Here is a 23,803-nt window from a genome sequence, read left to right on the forward strand (position 1 = left end):
CCAGCCGATTTATGGGTTTACTTTGTCTTTTTAAAGGACAGTAAAGATTTGTGACGTGTTTTAAACCATTGTCCGTTTTCCTCTTTGTGTGAGATAGTATTAAAAAAAGTTTGACATCAAGAAAAATATTTCTTATTAAGAAAAATAAAGAATAATGTCTTGTTCTTTAAGTTATTTAAATTGAGTAAAGTTGTATCTGTTTACCAATGCAGCAGTAGTTAATTCCCCCAGAATATTTTCCAAATAACTCACACATTTTCATTTAGATATTTTTTTTTTTCCCTGTTTTCTTCACTGAAGTGCTGCCCTAGTGAAAGCAGTACTGAGATTTACCGACCACATTTTGGTCAGTTAGTAACAACAGAACAAAGTTATGTTTGACTTGAAAACATGTGAGCCCTCATTAGTAGACGACTCAGACGGGTAAACGTGTGTCATCCAGCCTTGTGAACAGGGAAGAATCCGCACACACACATTGTTTGAAATTACATTTTAAAAATATCTGATTTGATTGTAAGACATGCCCAAAGTACTTTTAGCAGAGCTTAACCAGAAGAGCCTGGAAATGTACATTTTTCTTTTTATTAAAAGGACCCTTTTTTTTCCGCAGATGATTCAGTCACTGTCATGTCCTGGACCATTTATCCAAAATGTCTCAGTACAAATCATAATCCAGTCAGTCGTTCTGTATAAAGACTCCGGCTGAGCTGCAGACCCATAAGTAGCGTGTTCCTTTACACTGACGCGGTAAAAGGTTCGGATCCTTACCACATTTTTTAAATTTTCAGTTTTATTTTTAAATAGTTTGTGAAGCTGTAAACTCAAAACAACATATTGACATTCTGTGTCATTATGTTAATAGCAATTAGAAAAGAAACATACAAATTAACCCATTTAGGTCATACAAATGAGCGTGTTTGACGTCTCAGTAAGCCCTACGCATTTACAAGGAAATACATAGTATATTCACACTATATACAACATATACACACAATCCTCCATGCAGACTTGCCACCGACACGCGCCTGCACAACCCAGCGGTGGGCCCCGGCTCCTAATGCGCTAACAAGCTCCCTTTCTCCCCCCCTCGCCTCCTCCCGTCTCCCTCAGTCTCAAGTGATCGCAGGAGTCGAACAGCGCCACAATGAACCGCGCTGTTGGAGAGAGAGAGAGAGAGTTAGAGCTAAAGATGACATGATCACTTCACTCTCTCCTCTCTTTTCAGCCACGCACAAGAAAATGAGTTTCTGACTCGATACAAAAGAGGCTTTTTATCCCCTTCTATCTCTCTTCTGTCCGCCTTTCTCTGCGCTGCTTTCTCCCTTGTCTCCCTCGCCGGCCTTCCCCCCCCCCCTCTTCCTCCCCTCCATAATTTTCCCTCTTTCTTTCCCTTTCTTTCCCTACGAAAGAGAGATATTTTTCCCCTAATGACTTTATAAGAGGAGCCATCTGAAATTCAATTACAGATTTCATTACGACGAATTCCATTTGGATGGAGGGATGGATGGTGTGTGAACGAAAGTCCATTTTCTTTGAGCTCTCATTGGTTTCTACTTTTTGATGGTAATAATTTCATTCGATGGTGAAGATGCACCACGAAATGTTTCACAAAGCAATTTTCAAGTCTCAAATAGATCAAATATTTAGTAACCATAAAAGTAAAACGAGCGGGATTCAGAGCATTATCACCCACTGACTAGCTCATGGCCGCCGCTTTGCACTACGCTCGTACGTCGGTTAAAGCTGATAATGCTGTCACAGAAGTGAGGTTCCCCCTCAGGTAAACACCGTTAGCTCTGTCATTACTTTTGTCATAGTTTGCACCGTTAGCCTCATTAGCTGCAAGCCGCTGGCTCAGCCGTCGCGATGTTGAGAGGCAATTGAAATGCTTCAAATCTCAATCTTCTTTTTTTTAAGTTGCCAAGTGAAAATACTTTCATATATTAAGAAATATTTTTACATATTCTGGCAAAAATGGGTGTTGAGGACAGCCCTAAACACCTATAATACCAGTTTTAGCCTCCCCAACCCCTTCAGAATAATAGCCCCCAACTCGCACTGTATGTAACCAGAAAATTATGGATAGACCTAGTTTTTCAAAATAAAAGTCCTAGAAGGTACCTCTACTATTTTAAATAAATGCCCCATATAGTAACTGTATCTGTATCTTGTAATCATTTTAACCAAGTAACTGAAGGCTCCTGTGTGGATGCGCGGGGCCTTTATTTATCCCAAATATGAACTGCTCATGTCAAATGTTTTGCAGCACAGTGCATCCACCTCTCTCCTGATGTTGCCCCCTCCCAGTATGGAGCTGGTGTTTGTGACACTGTGACACGAAGCCACAGGCAGAAAGCCCCCGCTGAGAGGAAGAAAGAGGGATAGAGATCTAACGGAGGCAGTGGTGAAGAAAAGTAAAGTGATGTTCCCGTCATTTATCTCAGCGGTGGTGCCATGTCCGTGTATTTATCTCTCTCTGTTCTCCTCGTCCTTTCTTTCAGTTCCCCCTGCCTCTGTAGACTTCTTTCTCTCCCGCAGGTGTCCTTTTAAACCTTTTGACCTTCTCAGAAATTAGGAAACAGTGGTCTTTTATCAGGCAGCGCCTTCCTCAAGAACCTACACATACTGCTGGCAGATACCGCCTCATACAACCACACACTATTTAAACATGATATAAAGGTAATTATGTGTTGTTTGCAAGAATATATAACAGCTCTTGGTCCTTATTGCATTACAGTCACACAACTCTCTCTCACTCTCTCACACACACACACACACACACACACACTCATCCACCTTAGGGGGAAGTGCGATGCAGGGGAGTGGGAAGCAGGAAAAGGCAAACGGCGAGATCACATAGAGACTCGGTGTTGGAAACACTGGCTTGACGCTCCGTGTGTGACTGCTGCTCTTCTCGCCGCTCTCTCCGGGAAAGACATCATATTGTTACTTAAACATCCTCCCTCCCCCGTCTCACCCGCCGTCCTCCCCTTTCACCTCCACTGTGATTTGCTGCAGGATTCTCACCCTTCTTCCTCTGTTCCCTTGCTACTTCCTCCCTGTCGTTTTACAAGTTCTCATCCTCCCGCACCACCTTGCTTCCTTTGCACCTCCAGCCTCCATCCCTGCTCCTCTCCCGCCTTTGTTCCCTCTCTGACTAGTTCACTTTCACTTCTTTTGCTTTTCTCAGTAGGATTCGAAAAGTATTTTTGAAACTATAGCTGCTATTTTTAGATCTTAAAACCCTTAAGTCCCTGTGAAATGCAGGGTAGTTGTATTCAGTAAAATGTTAAGCAAACAGCGTCGTCTGTCCACAGTTTATTTGAGTTTTCTTTCTCTCTGCTTTCCAGCTTTTTCCACTCATTCCCTCCATCTCCACCCTCCTTGTTTCTTTTTAATTCTGCCAGCGCAGTCTGTCCCTCCACTTTAAAAGGAGCCATATTGTTGTTATTATCATTGTCTCTAACTGGATCAGTTACCATTAGACCTGAATCTTTCTCCTTCTGAGGCCCATAGACCGGCTCTCTAACCCAATAGAAAACCCATGGGAGCTATTACAGATGGCCGACCCATTCACAACACACACACACACACTGAGGTACAAACACACAGATTTCATTCTGAAGATTCATTGGCCTAATCCCATCACACACTCAGACAGGGACACGTGCGCTGACATACACACATCGTGCCTGTTCACAACCACTCTTGTCAAATACACACACACACACACACACACACACACACACACACGCTCTGCTCTCATTGAAAATCCTTGGTTATTGGAGCTCACTGAGCAAATGGTAATACTGTTTGTAGCTGATGGGACTGAGTTGTGCGTTTGTGTGTCAAAGAGACTATAATGGCTGCATATGGCTGTCATTATGGTTGGATGTATGAGTCGGGTGAATGTCATTCTATCAATGAGGTTATCTCTAATAGATGGACAGTTGAAGTCCTGGTTTCCATTCACTCAGCTCTCTGCACCTCTCTTTGAATTCAATGCTGAAGGCTGTAATAGCAGGTGATAAAAGGCCTTTGATTTGCTTCGACCGCAGCGTTCTCTGTAGATCCATGTGGAAACTACTGTAGGTATATGGAGTTAACGGTGCTTTATTCTGAAAAATGCTGCTTTCTCATTTCATTGTTTTTTTTACATTCTTGTTTTATATTTGCTTTACTTTACAGTATTTTATTTTCTGTTCTGTTACTGCTTGTTTTCTTCTATTTGGTTAATTGATTTTGAATTCATGTTCAAATGTGCAGATTAATGAAAGGTAAATAAACTTCATTAAAACAGTACAGAATGTGTAAGATATTAAAGGGGCACTGCAGTTATTTAGTCTCCATAAAGTTTGGGGCTTTGAGATACAGATTTAAAAAAGAATGTGCAGCAGAGTCTAAAATATCCTAAAACACTGGAGCCTACATTTCCCATAATGCAACTGGATAGTCTTTCTATAAACCTCTGTGCCTGGTAAACACCCACACCTTTTAAACTCCACAAACCCAGTTTGTATTGCAGCCTTCTTGTTATTTGCTTGTAGTCTCCAAGCCTAAACTGAGATATGACCCTGATGACATCATTATGACGTCATCAGGCTTGTTTCGTCAGACTTGACAAAGCTCCTCCAGATCTAATGTTTTATCACCATCTTCCATCAGATTCTGTCTTCATCTTTTTTGCTCCTCTTGGGTTCTATTGGCGTCTGTCTGTTGTTGTTGTTGTTGCTGCTATTGCTGCTGTTTCTTGACCTTGACCTTTGACCTCAGCTATGAGGAGCGAGCCCGATACCTAGAAACCATCGTGCAGCACCACCAGGAGCCAACCACGTTCGAGGATTACGCAGCTCGAGTTTACAGCCCCGCTCCTTGCACACACCTGCCCTCTGACACAGGTGAGTCACAACCGTCTGCACGGGAAGCATCCAGTAACCAGACAAGTATTACACCACACCGATCCAAACCTCGGAGACGGGCTTTGACAGAACTAACGACACACGAAAAACTGCTGGTCAACCAACCAAAGTGGCCAAATCTAGACATGACGCTTCTAGCTATTTCTTGTCCCTCACCACGAACCCGTGGGAGAATTTAGAGCTGAAGGCAAGTGACATTAAAACATACTGTACATACATAGTAGACAAACTAATTATAAATATTTAGACTGAATACTTGGTGCGTGCCTATGGGTTCTCACAAGTAAAATCCTTGTTTAATCCTAACATCAAAGGGTTGTTGAGTGAAATATACAGCTTTTTTCTAAAGCACTAAAGATGGATTCTAAACTACCAACAACATCTCTCTCGCTCTGCCTTTTGAACGACGGATCTGCCACACACACACACACACACACACACACACACACTGGCAGCTCACGGCCTGATTCACAGACTCCGAGTATCGAATGAGTTCTGCTTTCTGTCCAACGCCGTGCTCAGAGCCTTCTTCTGTCTCCAGAGCATCTCTGAGGAATTAGCTGACATCTGATCAGCCAGTAGAGATGCCAGGCATGCACATGGGAGTTACACTCTGCTGCATGACACCTCATATGTATCCCGTTAAGTTTATTAGACGGCTACTGATCATTTTTGTCCGTAGTGTGTCCGGCTAAGTGTCATTTAAGATAGTGTGCTGTCCTCTGACTCGCACATAATCAAATTATTCAGCGTGGCAGTTATTTACAATAATCTAATCGTGCAGCTGAGCCACACACTTCACGAGGTATATGAAGCATAAAGGAGCAACACTGTGTGACGTAAGTCTACATGCATATCAGTGTAATAATGTAAGGAATACAGTGACACCATGTTTTACTGTGTTTCTTTACTGGTCAAGCAGAGGTGTGGCTGTGAGTGTTAATATTAATATGTGTATAATGAATCACTGTTGTTTTTTTTGTCCAACTGCTCTTCATCTCACCAACTATTGTGGCAAAAATATTAATAATTGTACAATAATAATCAACCCGCTTTGAGGCTGAATAACATTAAACGCAACCTGGAACGCTATTATTTTGCCCAAATTTTCATTTGGAGTATTGTATGGAACTGAAATCCGCTGTCAGAAGCACTATGTTGCTCTTTTATTGGGTTGTCGGTGTGTTCTTCAGCCCCAAACGTCATTTCAGAACACAGGATCAAAACGTTAGTCAGATAATAAGATATTAGGGCCCTTCGTGGCCACTCATTTCACTACTTGCTCGTCTCAATTTGCCTGATTCCTAATCTTAAAATGCGTATCATCATGTCCAAATTAAGAATTCATATTGTGACAAAATCTGGACAGTTTAATAATCCTGTGCTCTGAAATATACTTTGCTCAAATTAGGACAGCCCCCCTTCCCCATATCTCTACCTCTCTCTACCTCTATCTCTCTCTCTGTCTGTCTCCAGGTAATAACTTACAGGTTCCCCTCCCTTAACAGCACAATGATCAAACATTATTCTCTCTTTCTGTTTTTTGATTTTAATTTCACCTTCTTATTTTTCTTTTTTTTTTTCTTTTTTCTTTTGTTTCAATTGCTTTTCCCTTTTTTCTTTTTTGTTTATATTCTTTTTGTTTATTTCTTTCCTTTTTTTTTTTTGTTTTTGTTTCCCCCCTCCTTCAGATCGTATTGTCTCACTTGCCTATAGCTAAAAAGGTAAGCCTGGTCACATGATTGACCCGCCTCCTTCTGATTGGCTCCTCCTACTGACATTTCAGCCTAACCTATGCTCTCCTCCGATTCCTCCGCCATATTGTTTCATCTTTGTTCTCGTCTGTTTTCTCCTCTGTGTTTTCCACAGTTTAAGCAGGTCTGCATGTGTTTACAGTTGTGTACTGTTTAGAAGGAAGTGTCATCTTCAGCTCATCTGTGGGTGTAGTTCGGTATGACTCATTGTGGTTAGTTACGAGTGGAGCAGCGGGGTGTTGGCCATTCATTTGGTGTCATGTTTGTGTCCACCTAATGAATGTCAGTCTAATATCCACTCTCCTTTTAAGCTCTGTTTTGGTCTCCACCACTTCCTCTCTTTAGTCACTAACTTTATCCGCCTTGTGCTGGCAGGTAGTGTGGATTCTTTTGACCTTACACAAGAAACAGCTCCCTGTGCTGATGACATTTCTTATTGAACACTGTTTTTTTACTTTTATTCTTTAAAGGGACAGAAAATATATTTAAAAAAAACATTTTCCTCTTGCATGTAGTGCTATTTATCAATCTAGATTGTTTGTGTTGGAGACATCATCAGTAGAGATGTCTGCCTTCTCTTCAGTATAGTAGAACTAGATGTCTCTCAGCCTGTTGTGCTCAAAGTGCCAAAAACTTCATTTGAAAAACTCAACAGCAATGTCTCTTTCTGGAAATCATGACTTTCTTGAGCAGTTTCATGTAGGATCTATTTTCTTTCTACCAAACTACACCCGCCAACCGCATCACCGTGCAGAAGGAAGAGTTCATGTATACTCGACACTGCTACCTCACCTAGCACCACTGAGCTAGCTAACCTTACAGCTCAGCCATCAATGTCTCACGCTGTCATGAGCCTCTCATCCACGAGTGGATGAACGCTTCCTTCTGCACGGTGATACTGTTGGCGAGTGTAGTTTGTTAGAAAGAAACTAGTTCCAACATAAACTGCTCACAACAAGGTCTGTATATTTTCTTGAGTAACAAAGTCACAATTTTCAGGTTTCTCAATCATACCTAATTGTACCCAACAAGCTGAGTGCCTTATAGCTCCATTATATTGAAGAGAAGGCCGACATCTTTACTGTCCGATACCTCCAACACTCACATCAAAACAATCTAGATTGATGAATAGCACTACGTGCAAGAGGACCAATATGTATCTTCTGATTTTGGGGTGAACTGTCCCTTTAAGCACTAGATCAGCTTCATACCAAGCTCCACTCAGTGGCATGATGAAAGTGAGACGTCCTTTTTTATAACGATGTGAGCTTTCTGCTCTTTGGCCTTTTCACTCACTCAGTCATTTTCCTGTTTGTTCTGTTAACCTGCGCTGTCACACTGACCTGGTGAAACGTTACCTCTAACCTTTTGTATGCTCCTCTCTTCCTGGTTATGATACGATGTACCTCTGTGTACACACACACACACACACACACACACACACACACACACACACACACACACACACACTCACACACACACAATGTGTAACTTTAAACATTTCAGGTGTTTTTTTTCTTCAGTAGACTTGTTTGTATTGTAACATCTGAAATAAGTAAGTTAGTGGTGGGGATGAGCAAAATGAAGCACACAGATAATGTAGTTAAGATGTGTTCTGTGTCATCATAAATGTGTCCAACATGTTGTGTGTGTTGTCAGTCAGTCTGTTGTGTCTTTCCATTCTGTCCGTTGAATGTATTGTTTTTCTCTTTTGTGTGTGTGGCAACTTCTCATTCTTTATTTTTATTCATTTTTTTCCATTTTCTTTCTTTTCTCTCTGACCATCCCTCCTTCACGGCTCCTTTGTCATCTCCTCTTTTTATACCTTCTCTCTTCTCCTGTTTCCTCTCTATTTCCTGTCTATTGCATTTATTTCCCCTTCTGTATCTCTCCACTGGTGTTTCATTCTTTCCTGTATCCTTCTTGCTTCCATCTTCTCGCCTCTTTTTGTTACGGCCCTCCTTTCCTTTTGTTCCCTCTCCTTGCCTTTCCTTTCCTTTCCTTTCCTCTCCTCTCCTCTCCCATCCTTTCATTTTCTTGACTCTCCTTCTCCTCCTCCTCCTCCTCCTCCTCCTCTAGAGGAGCATAGTGTTATGTATATGATGGTCCCTAAACCACTAGACAGCTTTAACCTGCTCAGGGTGAAGGGGAAGGGTCTGAAGCAGAAGGTCCTTCATGCTAGCTGTGAATGGTATGTTTTATAGATAGAAGATAGCCCAATAATTACATGTTCTGTTTATAGTATAGTTTCCAAACATCTCATATAGAAATTACTGCAAAAATTTCCAATGAAAAAGAAAAAGTGATAAAGTGAAAATGCAGGCAGAAATGAGCATCTCTTGACAAACGTGTTGCTAATATCAGCAACACGTTAGTCACGCAAGTCTGATACGTGTCACCTTTTAAAAATACATGTGATGCAGGATAAGTATACAAACCATTTGTAATGACGCTGTTTGGTCAAATTTTGTCAGTATTTATAAATATTGTAGAGTGCAGTTTAAAAAGTTGAATCGAACCGAGTCCAGCCAGTGATCGCCGCTACCACAGAACGTTACAACGGAAATCTAGACGGAGCTGCTCATCCGCTGGAAACCGAACAAGCAATAACAGCCAAACAAATCAGCTGATATTCTAAGAGTAGATGGGAGCAACTAGATCCTGACACTTGTCCAGCATATGTTGCCTCTACAGCGGATATATTCAGCAAAAGGCAAGTGTTAAACATTCTATGTCGAGTTCATTTGTGTAGCTTTTAATTACACACATGATCTCAGGGGCAATCGCATCTTAAAACAGTCTCCGTTCTTCTAAGAGTTTTTAGGGATTTAGAATGAATTCAGCATGTTGTGTGTTCTTCTAGTCTGTGTCTGTCTGTCCTATCTGTGTGAGTTTGTGCAGTCCGGCTCAGTAGAACATCATGGGGCGGGATGCAATTTTCTTATTGTCCCTTCTTCCTTTTCATTCTCTTATTTGCCTCCTCCCTCCTCTCTTTTATCCCTCCCTCCCTCCCCCATCCAACCATCCTCCTCACTTGCCCCTCACCCCACAACCCCCTACCCCCTCCCCCTCCACAGGCTCCTGCCTAGAGATTCTTCGGGGAGAAAGTCCGGCTCTTGGGGAGGCCGGGAGCGACTCGGCATCCCCCATGTCTCCTCGGACTAGCAAGAGCCGCATGTCCATGAAGCTGCGGCGCTCCTCTGGATCGGCCAATAAGACTTAAGCTCTCTAGATTTTCGCGGCCCTGAGCCGATCAAGCAATCAGACACTTTTGGTCTACAATTCAAAAGTACGCGAAAACAAACATGAAACACATTGAAAACAGACTGTGGTGGAGAAATCCACATCGGCGTTTATTTCCAACAGGAAGAAGGCCGATGGGTGTTGTTCTCAGGAAAGAGCGTAACCATCTTGGGGTGTCAGTAGAATTTGATGCTTCGTCACACAGTTGTACTCTCAAAAAACACATGTACAAGTATTCTGTGGAGTATCTAACACTGTAACTTTATTTAGAAATTGCTCACAGCTGCTGAATATATCCTTGGCTTTGCTCTAAAAAACAAAAAACCTTTGAACCAGTGCTGATCTTCATCGTAGACGCAGCCGAACGAGTGCTGCACTAGTCCATCATAATCCGCGCCATGTTAGAAATCGCAAAAAAAGCTTGTGTGCCACGTTAGACGCTGATCGTTTTGGAGAAGCACGTTCATCGAGGTCAAAACCGCAGAACAAAGAGAGGTTGAACGCCGCTATGTGGAATCTGTATATTTGTACGATAGTCAGTCCGTGTGTGTGTGTGTGTACAGACAGAACTATGAGTTTTGATATAAAAAAAGAATGCATTTCTGAACGATTGCACCTACAGTGTTGCATGGAGAAAGCGAGATAAAAGTATATTTTTGTTCTCAGTACAGCATTAGGCCTATAAAGATAAGGGCAGGGGTCTGTTTGCTATTCAGTCCTCATAAAATGTAAATAGAAACTCTTTCGTTCGCTAGCTATATAATGCGGCATCACTCTAAAGCCCAAAACGTTCTCTGCATTTGAATCCAGAAGAACCCCCCCCCCCCCCCCCCCCCCCCCCCCCCCCCCCCCCCCCCCCCCCCCCCGCAAAATCTTCAACTCCCTTAGAGCGAAGAGATGTGAGAACCAGTGTTGAAGGAATGATGGAGGGATTGTTTGTCTTTCACGACAGAGAGAAAAGCGCTTTGTAGAAAAATGATTGATCAAAGAGGAAGCACTTGTTACATAAAGTTAAGTGTCAACTTTTTTGTGCTCATGCTGTAAAATGTGGACAAAGCACTGATGTTCATTGCATTTATGTTCCTTGTTTTTTTCTTTTTTTTTGTTCCATTTATATATATTCTGTATATCTATATATGTATGAGTATGAATATATATATAGTAGATATATGAATATATATAAGGTTGTGTACATACTGTTATGTGAGAATAGCTGCCAAAGTTAAACTGGTTTATCCTCAGACCACATTATCTGCTTAAAACACTACAAGATGTAATACTTCAGCGTTGTTTTCTGTTTCCTACCCAGTTTACTCTTCATCCTCTCTGAATTTAAAGGTAATTCAAATTGTATCTCAAGTACTCTTCTTTACTGCTCATATGTGTAACCTTGGTACCACTGTGTTTTAGGCCATCATAATCCAGGTTTTTCATTGTTTGACATATTGCTAAGTGAGGCCCGAGGAAGGAAGCAAGGAAGGAACCATCACACCATCACGTAGAAATAAACAGTTTTGTGCTCTTTTTTTTTTTTTTTTTTTTTAAATCCTGCTCCTTTATTTGGACTCATCCCCGATTCCAGTTGTGGATGGAGGGGATCCGCATGTCATCACAATCCAGAAACCGTAACACTACGTTCGCGTTAACGTTTCAGATTGGCTTCCATCGTTTTTTCCGGGTTTCTCTTCATTAATGGTCTCAGCTGTGGTTCCTTCTGGGTTTATCACCATTGAACCTTTATCCATTTATTTGACATGATGAGTTCCTTTTCCTCCTGTCTGATCTATAGGAAACACGCATGTACTGTATGAAATGTTTGCATTTGAAAATATAGATCTGAGTTAAAGGTTTTGCGTTATGCTTCACTGCTTAATGTGTATTCACAACTGTATTTTCTGTTACTGTTTCATTGTCTTTACTTCAGCCATAGATTCTCTGTAGAGAGGAAAGGGATTGTCAAACGTTTTGTTTCAACCCCTCGAGGTCAAATTAATCTTGTTATTTTGTCTGTGGATATTTAAAGTCAGCTGAGATTTGAGTGTTCCCGTTAAATTATTGCTGTTACGGTTATTATTATTATTATTATTATTATTGCCGAGGTTGAAGAAGCACCATTGATTGGTTGCGACACGTGGTCAACTAGCCCCACTGCACTCTGGGAAGGATCTGTACATGCTGTATGCAGACCGCAGCTCACCCGCGTCTCAATACTTTTTGGGTTTCAACACCTTTTATTGGCTTTGGATTAAAATACCAGTGACTCCACTTGAGTCATGATGCTGCTTTCATAGTACCATGAAGAAAGATTCAGAAAAAAAGGATTTCAGTTGTTTTACTTAAATAAAAAACCTGATTAGCAAAACCAAAATGTATAGAAAACCTAGGTTACCCAAAGCCTTTCAGCATTAAAACAAATCCACATCAGCCTGAGGACTGTCTGTCCAGGAAGATTGTTCAGGTAGAAGTGTTAGTATTAGTCAGCCTTATTGACCCAAATCTGACACCTTGGTTGTCTGTTGCCATGTCGACCACACACATTTCCCACAAACATGTAACTTCTGCGCCTGCGTGGATGGATGCTCCGAGCGCGAGGGCCGTGATGGATACGGGGTTCAGCTGTGGTCAGTTTGGAGACTGATGTATGTAACTACTGACTGTACATACTGCATGACGCCGGTTCAGTACTAACCGCATGTGTTGATCATGTAACAGCTGTATCTCAACACACACACACACACACACTCACACTTCCTGGAACTATGTTACTGTCAGATCTGTAGTATGTAGACCTGTAATGTCTCTTTTGGACATGGAAGAGAGCGCAGATGTGCGATGGTGGAGTTTGACAATAAACGATTCGTACCACTTGACAGCCGGACCATTCATAAATTGTGTGTGTGTGTGTGTGTGTGTGTGTGTGTGTGTGCGCGCAAATCTTTGAAACCACATGAATGAGTACTGTCTTAACATTTATTGACAATAATTTTGAATAAATGTCACATTCAACTTCAGACATATCAAAATACTACTGTATAGGTTTCATAGAACCACAATGATATTTTAGCATCATGAAGGCGTTTAGCAAATATTTCAACAGTAATGAATAATCAAAGACAAAAGACTTTTCTTTTTTTTATTAGCAGTACACCCATTCAATTTTCCATTTCTGTATGAAAATATTTTGTAGCTGTGAAACTTACTGGCACATTTTCTATAAAAGGCATATTATGGTCTATCTGATTATTTTCTCTGTTTTATTTATTTTTGTATTGTTCACTGTACATGAAATAGAGTTAGGACATTGGTTCTGTCTCCGGTTCCTGGGGTAAGGAAGGTCACTTTCTAAATGTAATTACAGGTCACTACATATTACGCCAGTACATAATGTAACACACCGGGCTCCACCTGAGCTTCGGTGTAATGTGATTACTTTTCCACAGAACCGTGTGAGTTTAAACGTCTGCCACATGTAGAGAGGCCTGTGTCGATCTTTGCTTCAGTACATTCAGCGTACAATGGCCCCCTCTTGCTCTAATTAATCATAATCAAATTACCCTTTCTATCAAACTTCAGTTTGGCCTGTTCTCTCAAGTGTTCACTAACAGTTTAGTTACTGTGATTAAATGTCAAATCGTTTACAGAGTGTTGGGCATAATATGAGAGGATGCAAGAGAAGCTGAACAAGAAATGGCCTCTGTGGCAAAACAGAATATATATATATATATATATATATATATATATATATATATATATATATATATATAACAAATTCAATATAGAGGTTTCAACAGAAGAAATAGCCATTTAGAACAAGGGTCACTTTAATTTGCATCCAGTTAAACGTTAAATCGTTATAATAATCCTGCTGTTATTTTATTAAATCATCTTAGATCACCTGTCCAGCGAATTAAAAAGTCCTTTTATTTTTCTTCCAAAAAAAAAAAAAGCTGTAAAGACGTGAAAGATAACAGATGTGCGTTTGTGGACATGGTGTCGGTTTGTACTAGTTTCAGTAGGTGGTTTATTTAGTTTAGTTTCAGCACCATGGACAGTTCCGCTCCTACTGACACTGTTAGCTAATTGTCTAGTTTACATCTGCTTTTGGGTTATCAGTCTCAATACCATAAACAATGTTTGCATCGTTCTGGCGTCAGTAGATCATAACTGTATCTTTGTGAAACATTTGAGCAGTCAAGAGGCTTACTGAGCTTCAAACAAAACTCACCCGTAGTCCGTATCCTGAAACACACGTTTTTGCTTTTTGACCACAACTGAACCCAACAGGCCTCCGTCTCAATCTACAATCGAACCATAGCTGAATCAAATGTACTTCATAGTTAATAGGTTCCTCATAATGACAGTCAATAACTGGTTATTTTTTTTATATATTATCTGTTTGCTTGTTTGAGTGTGTCCGTTGGTCCGTCTCGCGCTCGTTTTACGGTCGCACGGTCATCTGCAGCAGCATCACCTGCCGGTTTTCGGTGGGATGGGATTTGTTGATGTGTCTCGCGAGCCCCGGAGAGCTGAAGAAAGTGGACGGACAGTGCTTGCACGTGAAGATCTGCTGCTGATCGCACTCCCCGCTGCCGCTCTCGCCTCCCTGCGCGTGGAACACGTCTGGTCTGAGTCCTCCTCCCAATGTTCCCGCCATTAACTCGTCCCTCATCGCGTGCCACAGACGGTGCTTGTCCCTGATTTCCGCCGACGGGAAGCGCGCACCGCACAGGTGACACAAGAACACCTGGCTCTGTCCTCCGCCTGTCTCGCGCGCCTGCCCGTAAGATGACGGGTTGGGAGACGCTCGCGCTGTCGTCTCGTGCGCAGCCAGGTGTTTCTTTAGGTAAGCCTGTCGGCGGAATTTCTTCCCACAATACTGGCACTCGTACACTTCGTCCTCCGGCAACGACTGGACAAACGGCAAAGGAGGATGCGGGAGCGACGGCAGGTCCGCGCGCTCGTCCGGGTTGCCGTTTAACAGAAGCAGGCTCGAGGGTGGACTGTCTGCCGCCCTCACCTGCTGCTGCAGGTCCAGACAGCTTTCGGCCGGATTCCGGTAATGAAGCGAGGAATCATAGTGAGGGGGCGCGACGCTGTCGCTGTCGGGGCTGTCCCGTGAGCGACCGTGGAGCAGCAGCAGGGAGGGCTCGCGCCTGACGCGGGAGCTGTCCAGCACTCCGTGGTGCTGGTTAGCGTTTATGCGCAGCAGCTCGTTCTCTTTGCCCTCCATCTCTACCGGCTGCCTCTCGTGTTGAACGAGCCCTCGTGCTTCTTTTAGCGGCTGGCTCTTGTTCGTTTGAGTCTCTCCACCTTGGCCGTTTACGGGACGAGGCTTGTGCCAGCGGCGGTGGGATGCCAAGTTGGCGGGACAGCTGAAGACTTTGTCGCACTCGGGACACCGGTACTCCACGCGCACTATGCGGGAGCACTTGTGCTGCGCGAGGGAGAAAGGGTCGGAGTACTCCTCTTTACAAAGCTGGCAGATGTACTCTCCGAGCGGCTGGTTCCCGGTGGGAGCGGACCTCTCCCGCTGTCTCCTCAGCTCGGGAAGCTCCTTCTTGATCCGCAGACCCAACACCGGCGAGGTCGTGACCTCGTCTTCGAAGTTCAGCTTTCGGTTCACTTTGGGTTTCTTTGACGGGTTGCCCGCGGGCTGTTTGCTATGTCTGTTGCCGTTCAAGCGTTGATCCTGCTCGAGGAACGAGCGCTTCCTCGCCGCGTGATGCTGCTCTGGGTTCACAAGTGTCAGTGGCGGGAACAAGTGTACATGACCCATGCTCGGGTCGTACTTGTCATTGTGACCGTAGGACGGTGCGTTGCGGCTGCCGCTCGCGAGGAGCCTCTCGATGGAAGGGGACACCGACGTCGGCGTGGAGCTCACCAGGAACGGCAGCTCCGGTAACCCCGGCACCGGGGAGGATGTCAGGCACTTGCCAGGGAACAGCGGCTGCTTATATCCCTCCTCGTGGTGGTGGTGGTGGTGGTGGTGGTGGTGATGATGGTCCAGCAGTCTCGTGCCGACCGGTTTAACGGGGCTGCAGGACTCTGTTGATGTCAAGTCGCGTGGGGGTAGAGGAGGAGGTGGGAAGAAGCAGGAGAAGTCACTATCGGGAGTCAGAACGTCCACCTCGCTCACCTGGCCCTCGGTCTCCGGTAATTGCGCGCGCCGGTCCGCCTCCGCCTCCAGCGCGGACTCCACGTGCGGGCTCCACGCCTCCCTGACAGCGGCGGAGTCTCCGCGGGACACCGGGAGCAGTCCATCCGGCCGTTCAAACGGGAACACGTTCAACACGTCGTTCCCCTCCACTGCCTCCGGGTTTGTCACTTCACACTTACCGCTGCTGTTCATGTCACCGTAATATGCTTCGGGTTTGTTGTTACTGTTATTCCGTGACCGGTACGACGCCGGACATCGCCGGTTTCTCTTCACCAAGAATCCTCGAGGCATGGTGTGGGGATGACGATGATGCTCGGCACCGCCAGGCGGAAAGAACAACAACTCCTGTCTCGAGCCCACTTTCAAGCAGAGCTTTGAAGTGGCGAAGAGAGGGAGGGAGAGAGAGAGAGAGAGCAGGAGAGAGAGATGGAGAGGGAGAGAGAGAGAGAGAGAGAGAGAGAGAGAGAGAGAGAGAGAGAGAGAGAGAGAGAGAGAGAGAGAGAGATAAAGAGGGAGAGGGAGAGAGAGAGAGAGAGAGAGATAAAGAGGGAGAGAGAGAGAGAGAGAGAGAGAGAGAGAGAGAGAGAGAGAGAGAGGGAGAGGAGGAGAGATAGAGAGGGAGAGAGAGGGATAGGTTCGCGCGCAGGTGTGTTGACAGCGAGAGAGAGAGAGAGAGAGAGAGAGAGAGAGAGAGAGAGAGCATTATCCGTGGTGCGTGTGTTCTTTTTTTAATTCACCAGTCTCTCTCTGTCTGTCGCACACACACACACACACACACACACACACACACACACACACACACACACACACTTTTCGTCCAGGGCCAGTATCCTTTAGTAGGCTTTATTAGTTGGCTAATTAGCGTTAGCCTTTTTTATTTATTAAATATCAGTAAATCATAGTAACATTTTGAGCTTAACCCACATGCATGAGCATGAATGTTAGTGTGTACTTATCAAGTGTTTTAAAGAAGCCGTTAGAGTTGAATACCCTAAAATAAACATTAGTTGGTGGTTCATTGGGTATACATCGTACAAACTATAGGTTCTAAATTATATTGAATGTACGTTTTCATTTTTATGGGACCAACATTGTTTTACTGTACCTAACTCTTCTTCTGTCATAGTGTGGCCCACTTGAAATAAAACGCTAGTTTATATATATATATATATATATATATATATATATATATATATATATATATATATATATATATATATATTTAGTTTTTATAAATGTGGTTAACATTGTTGGAGAACTGCAGCTTTTAACTCTCATGTTGTCACAAGGAAATAAGTGGGTTCACATCTAATTTCCGAGGTAATCAGGAAGTCTGCATTATGGTTAAAATATATAATGATTTATTAATATTACTCACGCGCATCATATCATAATCACTGAGTCGTTGTAATCAGTGGAATTCTGAGTTTTATCCGTTATTTTACTTGCTGGGGTGTGAAATAACATATCGCTGATGTTCCCACGTTGATGATCTTTTCCTCTTATTTTCTAGAAGCTGATGTGCTTTCACCTGTCAGAAAAACCTCGTCCGGTGTGTGTCGGAGTCGGTGTAATTATAGAAACAGACCCCGTGGGGACTCGGATACAGATCATACCTCTTTAAGAGTAAACTAATGACGGTTTCTGTCCCGCTCAAGTGTTTGATTATCGGTGTCTTTGTTGTTGTGGTGGTGGGAATACCTCGGGCATAGCTTTTCCTCTCTGCACCCGCGTGCGCGCTGTGCGTGCGTGCGTGTGTGTGGGTGTGTGGGTGTAGGCGTGTCGGCGTGTAGGCTATTCACACCCATCCCACTAGAAGCTGCACTAGCTGATAAGAGATCGGAGGGATATTCATCTATCTATCTATCCATCCGTCCTCCCCCCCCGGGCTTGGCCGGCCCTTCCGCGCGAGCCAGGCGGTCTCCAGCTCGGCCAGTGGGCTCATGCCAGCCGGCGTCGCTCCCTGGAAATCAATCAAGGCGGATGAGCGTGAGAACGAGCTCGAGGGTCGGGCTGCTGGCTTGACGAGGGCCGCCTGGGGAATAGAAATGAGAATAGAGAAGGGGATTGGTGGCGGAGGCTCCAACACTAAAAACTAATTAAGCACCAGGCTATCTGGACTTTTATTTGGGTGGTTTTTCACTGTAATTGTCAGCTGCTAATGTCTCCCACAGAGAAACCTTGACCCGGGTTCAGCCGGTATTGACCCGACTGACTGAACGTGAGTGACGGAGGCCTCTGTCAGATTCTTTTCACTTCTTTCACCCCACTTTTTATCGCATGGAAGCCCGTTTATATCAGAAAAAAATACAAATAAATAAGAGCAAACGTTATAAATGATTTACATTTTTTTAAATACTGATAGTCCAAACAATAAGAAACCAAGTCAAATTATTTTCTCTATTATCTAATCATTTTCACTTGTTCTCTAACCTAAAGTCAAAATTGTGATTTATTTCACATCACTGTATTACATTTGCTCATAATTAACCGACTGAATTATGACGGCATCACAACATATTAGGGAGATCAATGTTCACTGTTAAGTTGATGCACATCATGTATATTCGCGGAACATTTCAAATCAAATGACCATGTGATGATAACTAAGACAAAGGAGTGCATTGGGACTCAGAGCTCCGCCGCGAGGATAACATTATAAAACCCAAATATTCTACTGGGGGAAGGAAAGAACAGGCAGCTTTCAGTAGTAACAGGAGAAATGTTCTCAAGTCGATTTCCTGTAAAAAAAAATATGGATCCACAGACATGGGGGGGGGGGGTGGAGGACATGAAGTGTGTGTGTGTGTGTGTGTGTGTGTGTGTGTGTGTGTGTGTGTGTGTGTGTGTGTGTGTGTGTGTAGTTTGCATCGCATCAGTGGGCAGTGAGGTGGATAATCCTCCAGACTGCTGAAAATGACTCTATTGATCTGTGCTTCTCAGTCACAAGCCTTTAAGTACTGCAGTATTATACAGCTCAGCTGTCTGTCTGGGAACTGTATTTGTACATTGCGTGTGTGTGTGTGTGTGTGTGTGTGTGTGTGTGTGTGTGTGTGTGTGTGTGTGTGTGTGTGTGTGTGTGTGTGTCGTGCCCGTGTGTGCGCGCGCGCGCGTCTGATAGAAAAATAAGGAAACCTGTTAAATTAAGGCATTTCACTAGTTCTCGTCTAATGAGAGGACTGTCAGTTTAGTTTTAGGACTTGAGTTAATGGTTAAATGTAGCTTTCACTTAGTGCCACGTGTCGAATTTCCACCGGCTTGCTGATCAGCTCTTCGGTGATGAGGGGGGAAATAAAAGCACTGTAATCATCCATGAACTCCTATCAACTCTTCGTTAAACGTAGAGTTTGAGGACAAACGTCCGCTGTGTTGAGTGACAGCAGAGACCTGTAACATCCCAATAAAGCGATCACCTGTCGCCATCTAGTGGACCAGAGTCACAGCACCCAATACGATAGTTTGAAGCTGTTATGTTGGCTTGCGGTGGATTATTATAATACAAATAATATTAACCCTTCTGTTATGTTCGTGTTTTAGGTACAGCCATGATGTTCGCGGGTCAAATTGACCCGGTGCATGTTTAATCGTCCAAAAGTGGTCAGAAACCAAAAAATCCTAATAAATATAGTTTGTATCTGATCACCAACTCCAATACTAACAATACAATCAGTATTTAGTGGAATGGAGTTATTCACCCCTCCATAGATCATAGTTCAATTAGGATAACTCACTCGTTTTCATGAAAAATACATGTTTTACAATTTTTTAGGTACTTTGGAAAAACCTAGATATAAATTGCATTAGTCTACTATAACATTTATTTATTTCTAAATTTTTTGTACATTTTGAAACTTTCTTTTTTTCATGGGGTGATGTAGATAAATAGAGATGAGACACCTCTGCTGTTCAGGGTCATATTGACCCGCTCACTCAAAATCAAGCCAAATGAGTCATAAGGATTTGTATTGAAAGTAAACTTCATTTATGTTAATTTATAGTGTTAAGAAACAGACATTTACAAAAATGAACAAGAGATGAGCACAATGAACGAGGTGTGTGTGTGTGTGAGAGATTGTGTTTCCTCATTTCCTCGTTTCCTCATCTGATGGTTCATAATCAGTACCATTATAATCTGAATTGACCTCAAGATGGTCTTCATCTTCAGACACATCCTCCTCTATTTCACTGTTGTGATCAAGGATGTGCTCCAGAGCCTCATCCTTTTGTTTCTGTTGCTCATGTTGTCCTACAGTACGCTGCTGTGTTGTTTGCATCTGCAGAGTGTAATGTTGGTAGGACTCTCAAGCAACCCTCCCCTGCTAAGTGCGGGTGGAGTTTATAAAAGGTTCCCGTCAAAGTAGTATCTGTATTTCTCGCACAGGTGGGGTAGTGAGAAAGAGTGTGTGTGTGTGTGTGTGTGTGTGTGTGTGTGTGTGTGTGTGTGTGTGTGTGAGAGAGAAATGGGGTGAAACATGGTGGGAGGGAGTAAGAAATACTTTGTCTCACGTTTTCAAAGAAAGAAATGGTCTAAACTTGCCACTTCTGACCCCTTATAGCCTCCATTTTCACTGCCGAACATCATCTCTGTTATAGAAAACTGCAGGGGGTAGGTCTTTTATTTATTTTTTTAAACGTTGATTACACTAAATAAGGCAAGCAGAAAAGTTTCATACAGAAAAAGTACTTTAAACTATTTTTTCTAGATTTTCAAACTTTGAAACGGGTCAATTTGACCCGGAACATAACAGGAGGGTTAAGAATAGTAATTAGTATTATTATTATTAATATTATTGTCTTTTTTAGAACTTTTTTCAGTAAAGTGCTGTTATAATAATAATCATAATAATTATCCTTATTATACAATGAAAACGATTGACAGTTTTTTGTATTGACTGACAGCAGCCCTCTTGCTCCCCCTGCTGACAGAGAGCTGACCTGCATTACCTGCTGCTGTTTTGTCATTGCTACCCAGACGGTGGTAACTGCAGTCCGGGCGGCCTGGTGTGGTGTCTTTGCACCCAATGAGAAGCTGCAGCGTTCTCCAGGAAAATTAACATTAGATTCTGGTTGTCCGGTGCTCACTATTGCACTAAATAACAGGAAGCTGGAGCTGTGAATCTGTGCAGGTTGAGCAACTGTTTTCAGCAAAGTGCTGTAAGATAGAAGGGAAGAAAAACAACCGGTCCTAGCTAAAGGGAAGTCTGCACTGCTGACTGCATGAACCCCCCACAGTCCATTAAAGCAGACTCAGCAAAACCCAGGAACATCAACAAATGAGTTAACAACACGACTGCAAAGTAATCAGAACTAAAAGCCAGGCAGTACCTTCGTTTGCTATTTGAATGGTCTCTGGTGAGTTGATAAAGATGTTTACAGCAGCAGCAACAGTTAGCACTCATCATTTTTGCACAAAGTGGAACATAAAATATTATATATACAGTGCTGTGAAAAAGTATTTGCCCCCTTCCTGGTTTCTTATTTTTTTGCATATTTGTTACACTTAAATGTTTCAGATCATCAAACAAATTTTAATATTAGACAAAGATAACCCGAGTAAATACAATATGCAGTTTTTAAATGATGATTTAATTTATTAAGGGAGAAATGCTATCCAAACCTACTTGGCCCTATGTGAAAAAGTAATTGCCCCCTAAACCTAATAACTGGTTTTGTCACCCTTGGCGGCAACAATTGCAATCCAGCGTTTGCGATAACTGACAATGAGTCTTTCACATCACTGTGGAAGAATTTTGGCCCAGTCTTCTTTGCAGAACTGTTTTAATTCAGCCACATTGGATGGTTTTCGATCAGAAACGGCTCGTTGAAGGTCACGCCACAGCATCTCAATCAGATTTAAGTCCAGAGTTTGACTAGGCCACTCCAGAACATTCATTTTGCTTTTTTTGAGCCATTCAGAGGTGGACTTGCTGGTGTGTTTCGGATCATTGTCCTGCTGCTGTCCTGAAGCTGCAAAGCAGCCCCAGACCATCACACTACCACCACCATGTTTGACTGTTGGTATGATGTTGGTTTTATGAAACGCTGTATCAGTTTTATGCCAGATGTAACGGGACGCACACCTTCCAAAAAGTTCAACTTTTGTCTCATCAGTCCACAGAATATTTGCCCAAAAGTCTCGGGGATCATCAAGATGTTTTTTGGCAAATGTGAGACGAGCCTTTGTGTTCTTTTTGCTCAGCAGTGGCTTTCGCCTTTGAACTCTCCCATGGGTGCTATTTGTGCCCAGTCTCTTTCTTATTGTTGAATCATGAACACTGATCTTAACTGAGGAGAGTGAGGCCTGCAGTTCTTCAGATGTTGTTCTGGGGTCTTTCCAGACTGATGCATGTCAGTTACTTTGTTTCTCATCTGTTCTTGAATTTCTCTACATCGCGGCATGATGTGTTGCTTTTAGAGATCTTTTAGCCGACTTCACTTTGTCAGACAGGTTCTATTTAAGTGATTTCTTGATTCAACAGGTCTGACAGTAATCAGGCCTGGGTGTGGCTAGTGAAATTGAACTCAGCTTTCCAAAAAAATCACAGTTCATTCATGATTTATCAAGGGGGGGCAATTACTTTTTCACATAGGGCCAGGTAGGTTTGGATAGCTTTTCTCCCTTAATAAATTAAATCATCATTTAAAAACTGCATTTTGTCTCTACTCGGGTTATCTTTGTCTTATATTAAAATTTGTTTGATGATCTGAAACATTTAAGTGTGACGAATATGCAAAAAAATAAGAAACCAGGAAGGTAGGACTGTATATAATGTCTTCTACTAAATATTAGTTATTTGTTGAATGCAGATAAAATGCTCGTAAAACTACTTAAACTGCAACTCATTATTTAAAAAATAATATTTTTCTATAGGGTATATATATGAATATTCCTGCAACATTTGAAAGCACATTTTAAACCTAGCCTGTCTCTGGCTAATTTTTTTTTACTCTGAAATTAAGGATAAGTATAAAGTTAAATACAATTGAAATACTCTAATAAAGTACAATACCTTCAAAAGTACAGTGCTATAGTAATTCTACTCTGTGACATCTCACCACTGATTAAACCAGACTTGAATTTAAAACATACTTCACATACACAGGAGGTCGGCATATATACTGTGATGTGCATTTTGCTTTTAGATAATGGTCTCTGATTAAAATACTTTTTGGACCATAGCTCTGCTCACTTGTGAATCTGAATATTGCCATTTTTTTGTTTTGTTTGTCTTTTCGAAAGAGAGGGCGGAAACAACAGCAAACATTTACAGCATGTGACTGTAAATACAGTGGAAAGTCTGCCAGACAAGAAGTCAGTCTGCATTCCGGTATAGGAAGCAGGAAGTAGAGGAAAAAAGGGAAGAGCGGGTGGAGGAACAGGTAAAACAGTGAAGCCCCAGTGTGTCAGAGGAGCTCATCAGAGGGGGCTTTCTCTGTCATGCTTTCTGTTCTCCGCGCAGTCACAAGTTCAGAATGTCATTTGATGAGTCATTGTTCACTTTGACCCTTCACCATCATGTATTTTACTGTGTGTGGCTGATTTCAATGATTCATGGTGAGTCATCCTGTGCTGTACATGTCAGAATGCCCAGGGATTCCCACTGCACACACACACAGTCACATGAGCACGCACACTTGCACACAGATACTGTACAGGCAGGTGTGCATACAGTCACACATTTATGTAAGAATGGCTATTGTTCTAAAGCAAATATTCAATAGAGACACAG

At 42.7% G+C, this 23,803-nt stretch overlaps 2 protein-coding genes across 8 annotated transcripts in view; one reads left to right on the top strand and one right to left on the bottom strand.

Annotated features, from left to right (window-relative positions):
• ralgapa1 (Ral GTPase activating protein catalytic subunit alpha 1) overlaps positions 1 to 12,786 on the top strand; it is a 65,034-nt gene extending 52,248 nt beyond the window's left edge. For 6 of the 7 annotated variants that reach the window (XM_068717662.1, XM_068717664.1, XM_068717665.1 and 3 more), the window contains 2 exons: positions 4,774 to 4,898; positions 9,751 to 12,786. In XM_068717662.1, coding sequence (XP_068573763.1) covers positions 4,774 to 4,898; positions 9,751 to 9,896 — 271 coding nt within the window. In that variant the 3' untranslated portion in view covers positions 9,897 to 12,786. Of the gene's footprint in view, positions 1 to 4,773; positions 4,899 to 6,610; positions 6,644 to 9,750 lie in introns of all 7 variants that reach the window. The other variant, XM_068717668.1, reaches the window with a different exon arrangement.
• A 935-nt stretch (positions 12,787 to 13,721) lies between these two features.
• Positions 13,722 to 16,389, bottom strand: LOC137877818 (insulinoma-associated protein 2). Its single transcript, XM_068717964.1, has one exon. The coding sequence runs from the start codon at positions 16,362 to 16,364 to the stop codon at positions 14,355 to 14,357; it is 2,010 nt and encodes a 669-aa protein (XP_068574065.1). The 5' UTR covers positions 16,365 to 16,389; the 3' UTR covers positions 13,722 to 14,354.
• Positions 16,390 to 23,803: the final 7,414 nt, after the last annotated feature.

The sequence above is a fragment of the Cebidichthys violaceus genome, unplaced genomic scaffold (genome assembly GCF_023349555.1).
Source record: "Cebidichthys violaceus isolate CVI_PGR_0920_01 unplaced genomic scaffold, fCebVio1.0.p SCAF_22, whole genome shotgun sequence".
NCBI classification, from domain to species: Eukaryota; Metazoa; Chordata; class Actinopteri; order Perciformes; family Stichaeidae; genus Cebidichthys; species Cebidichthys violaceus.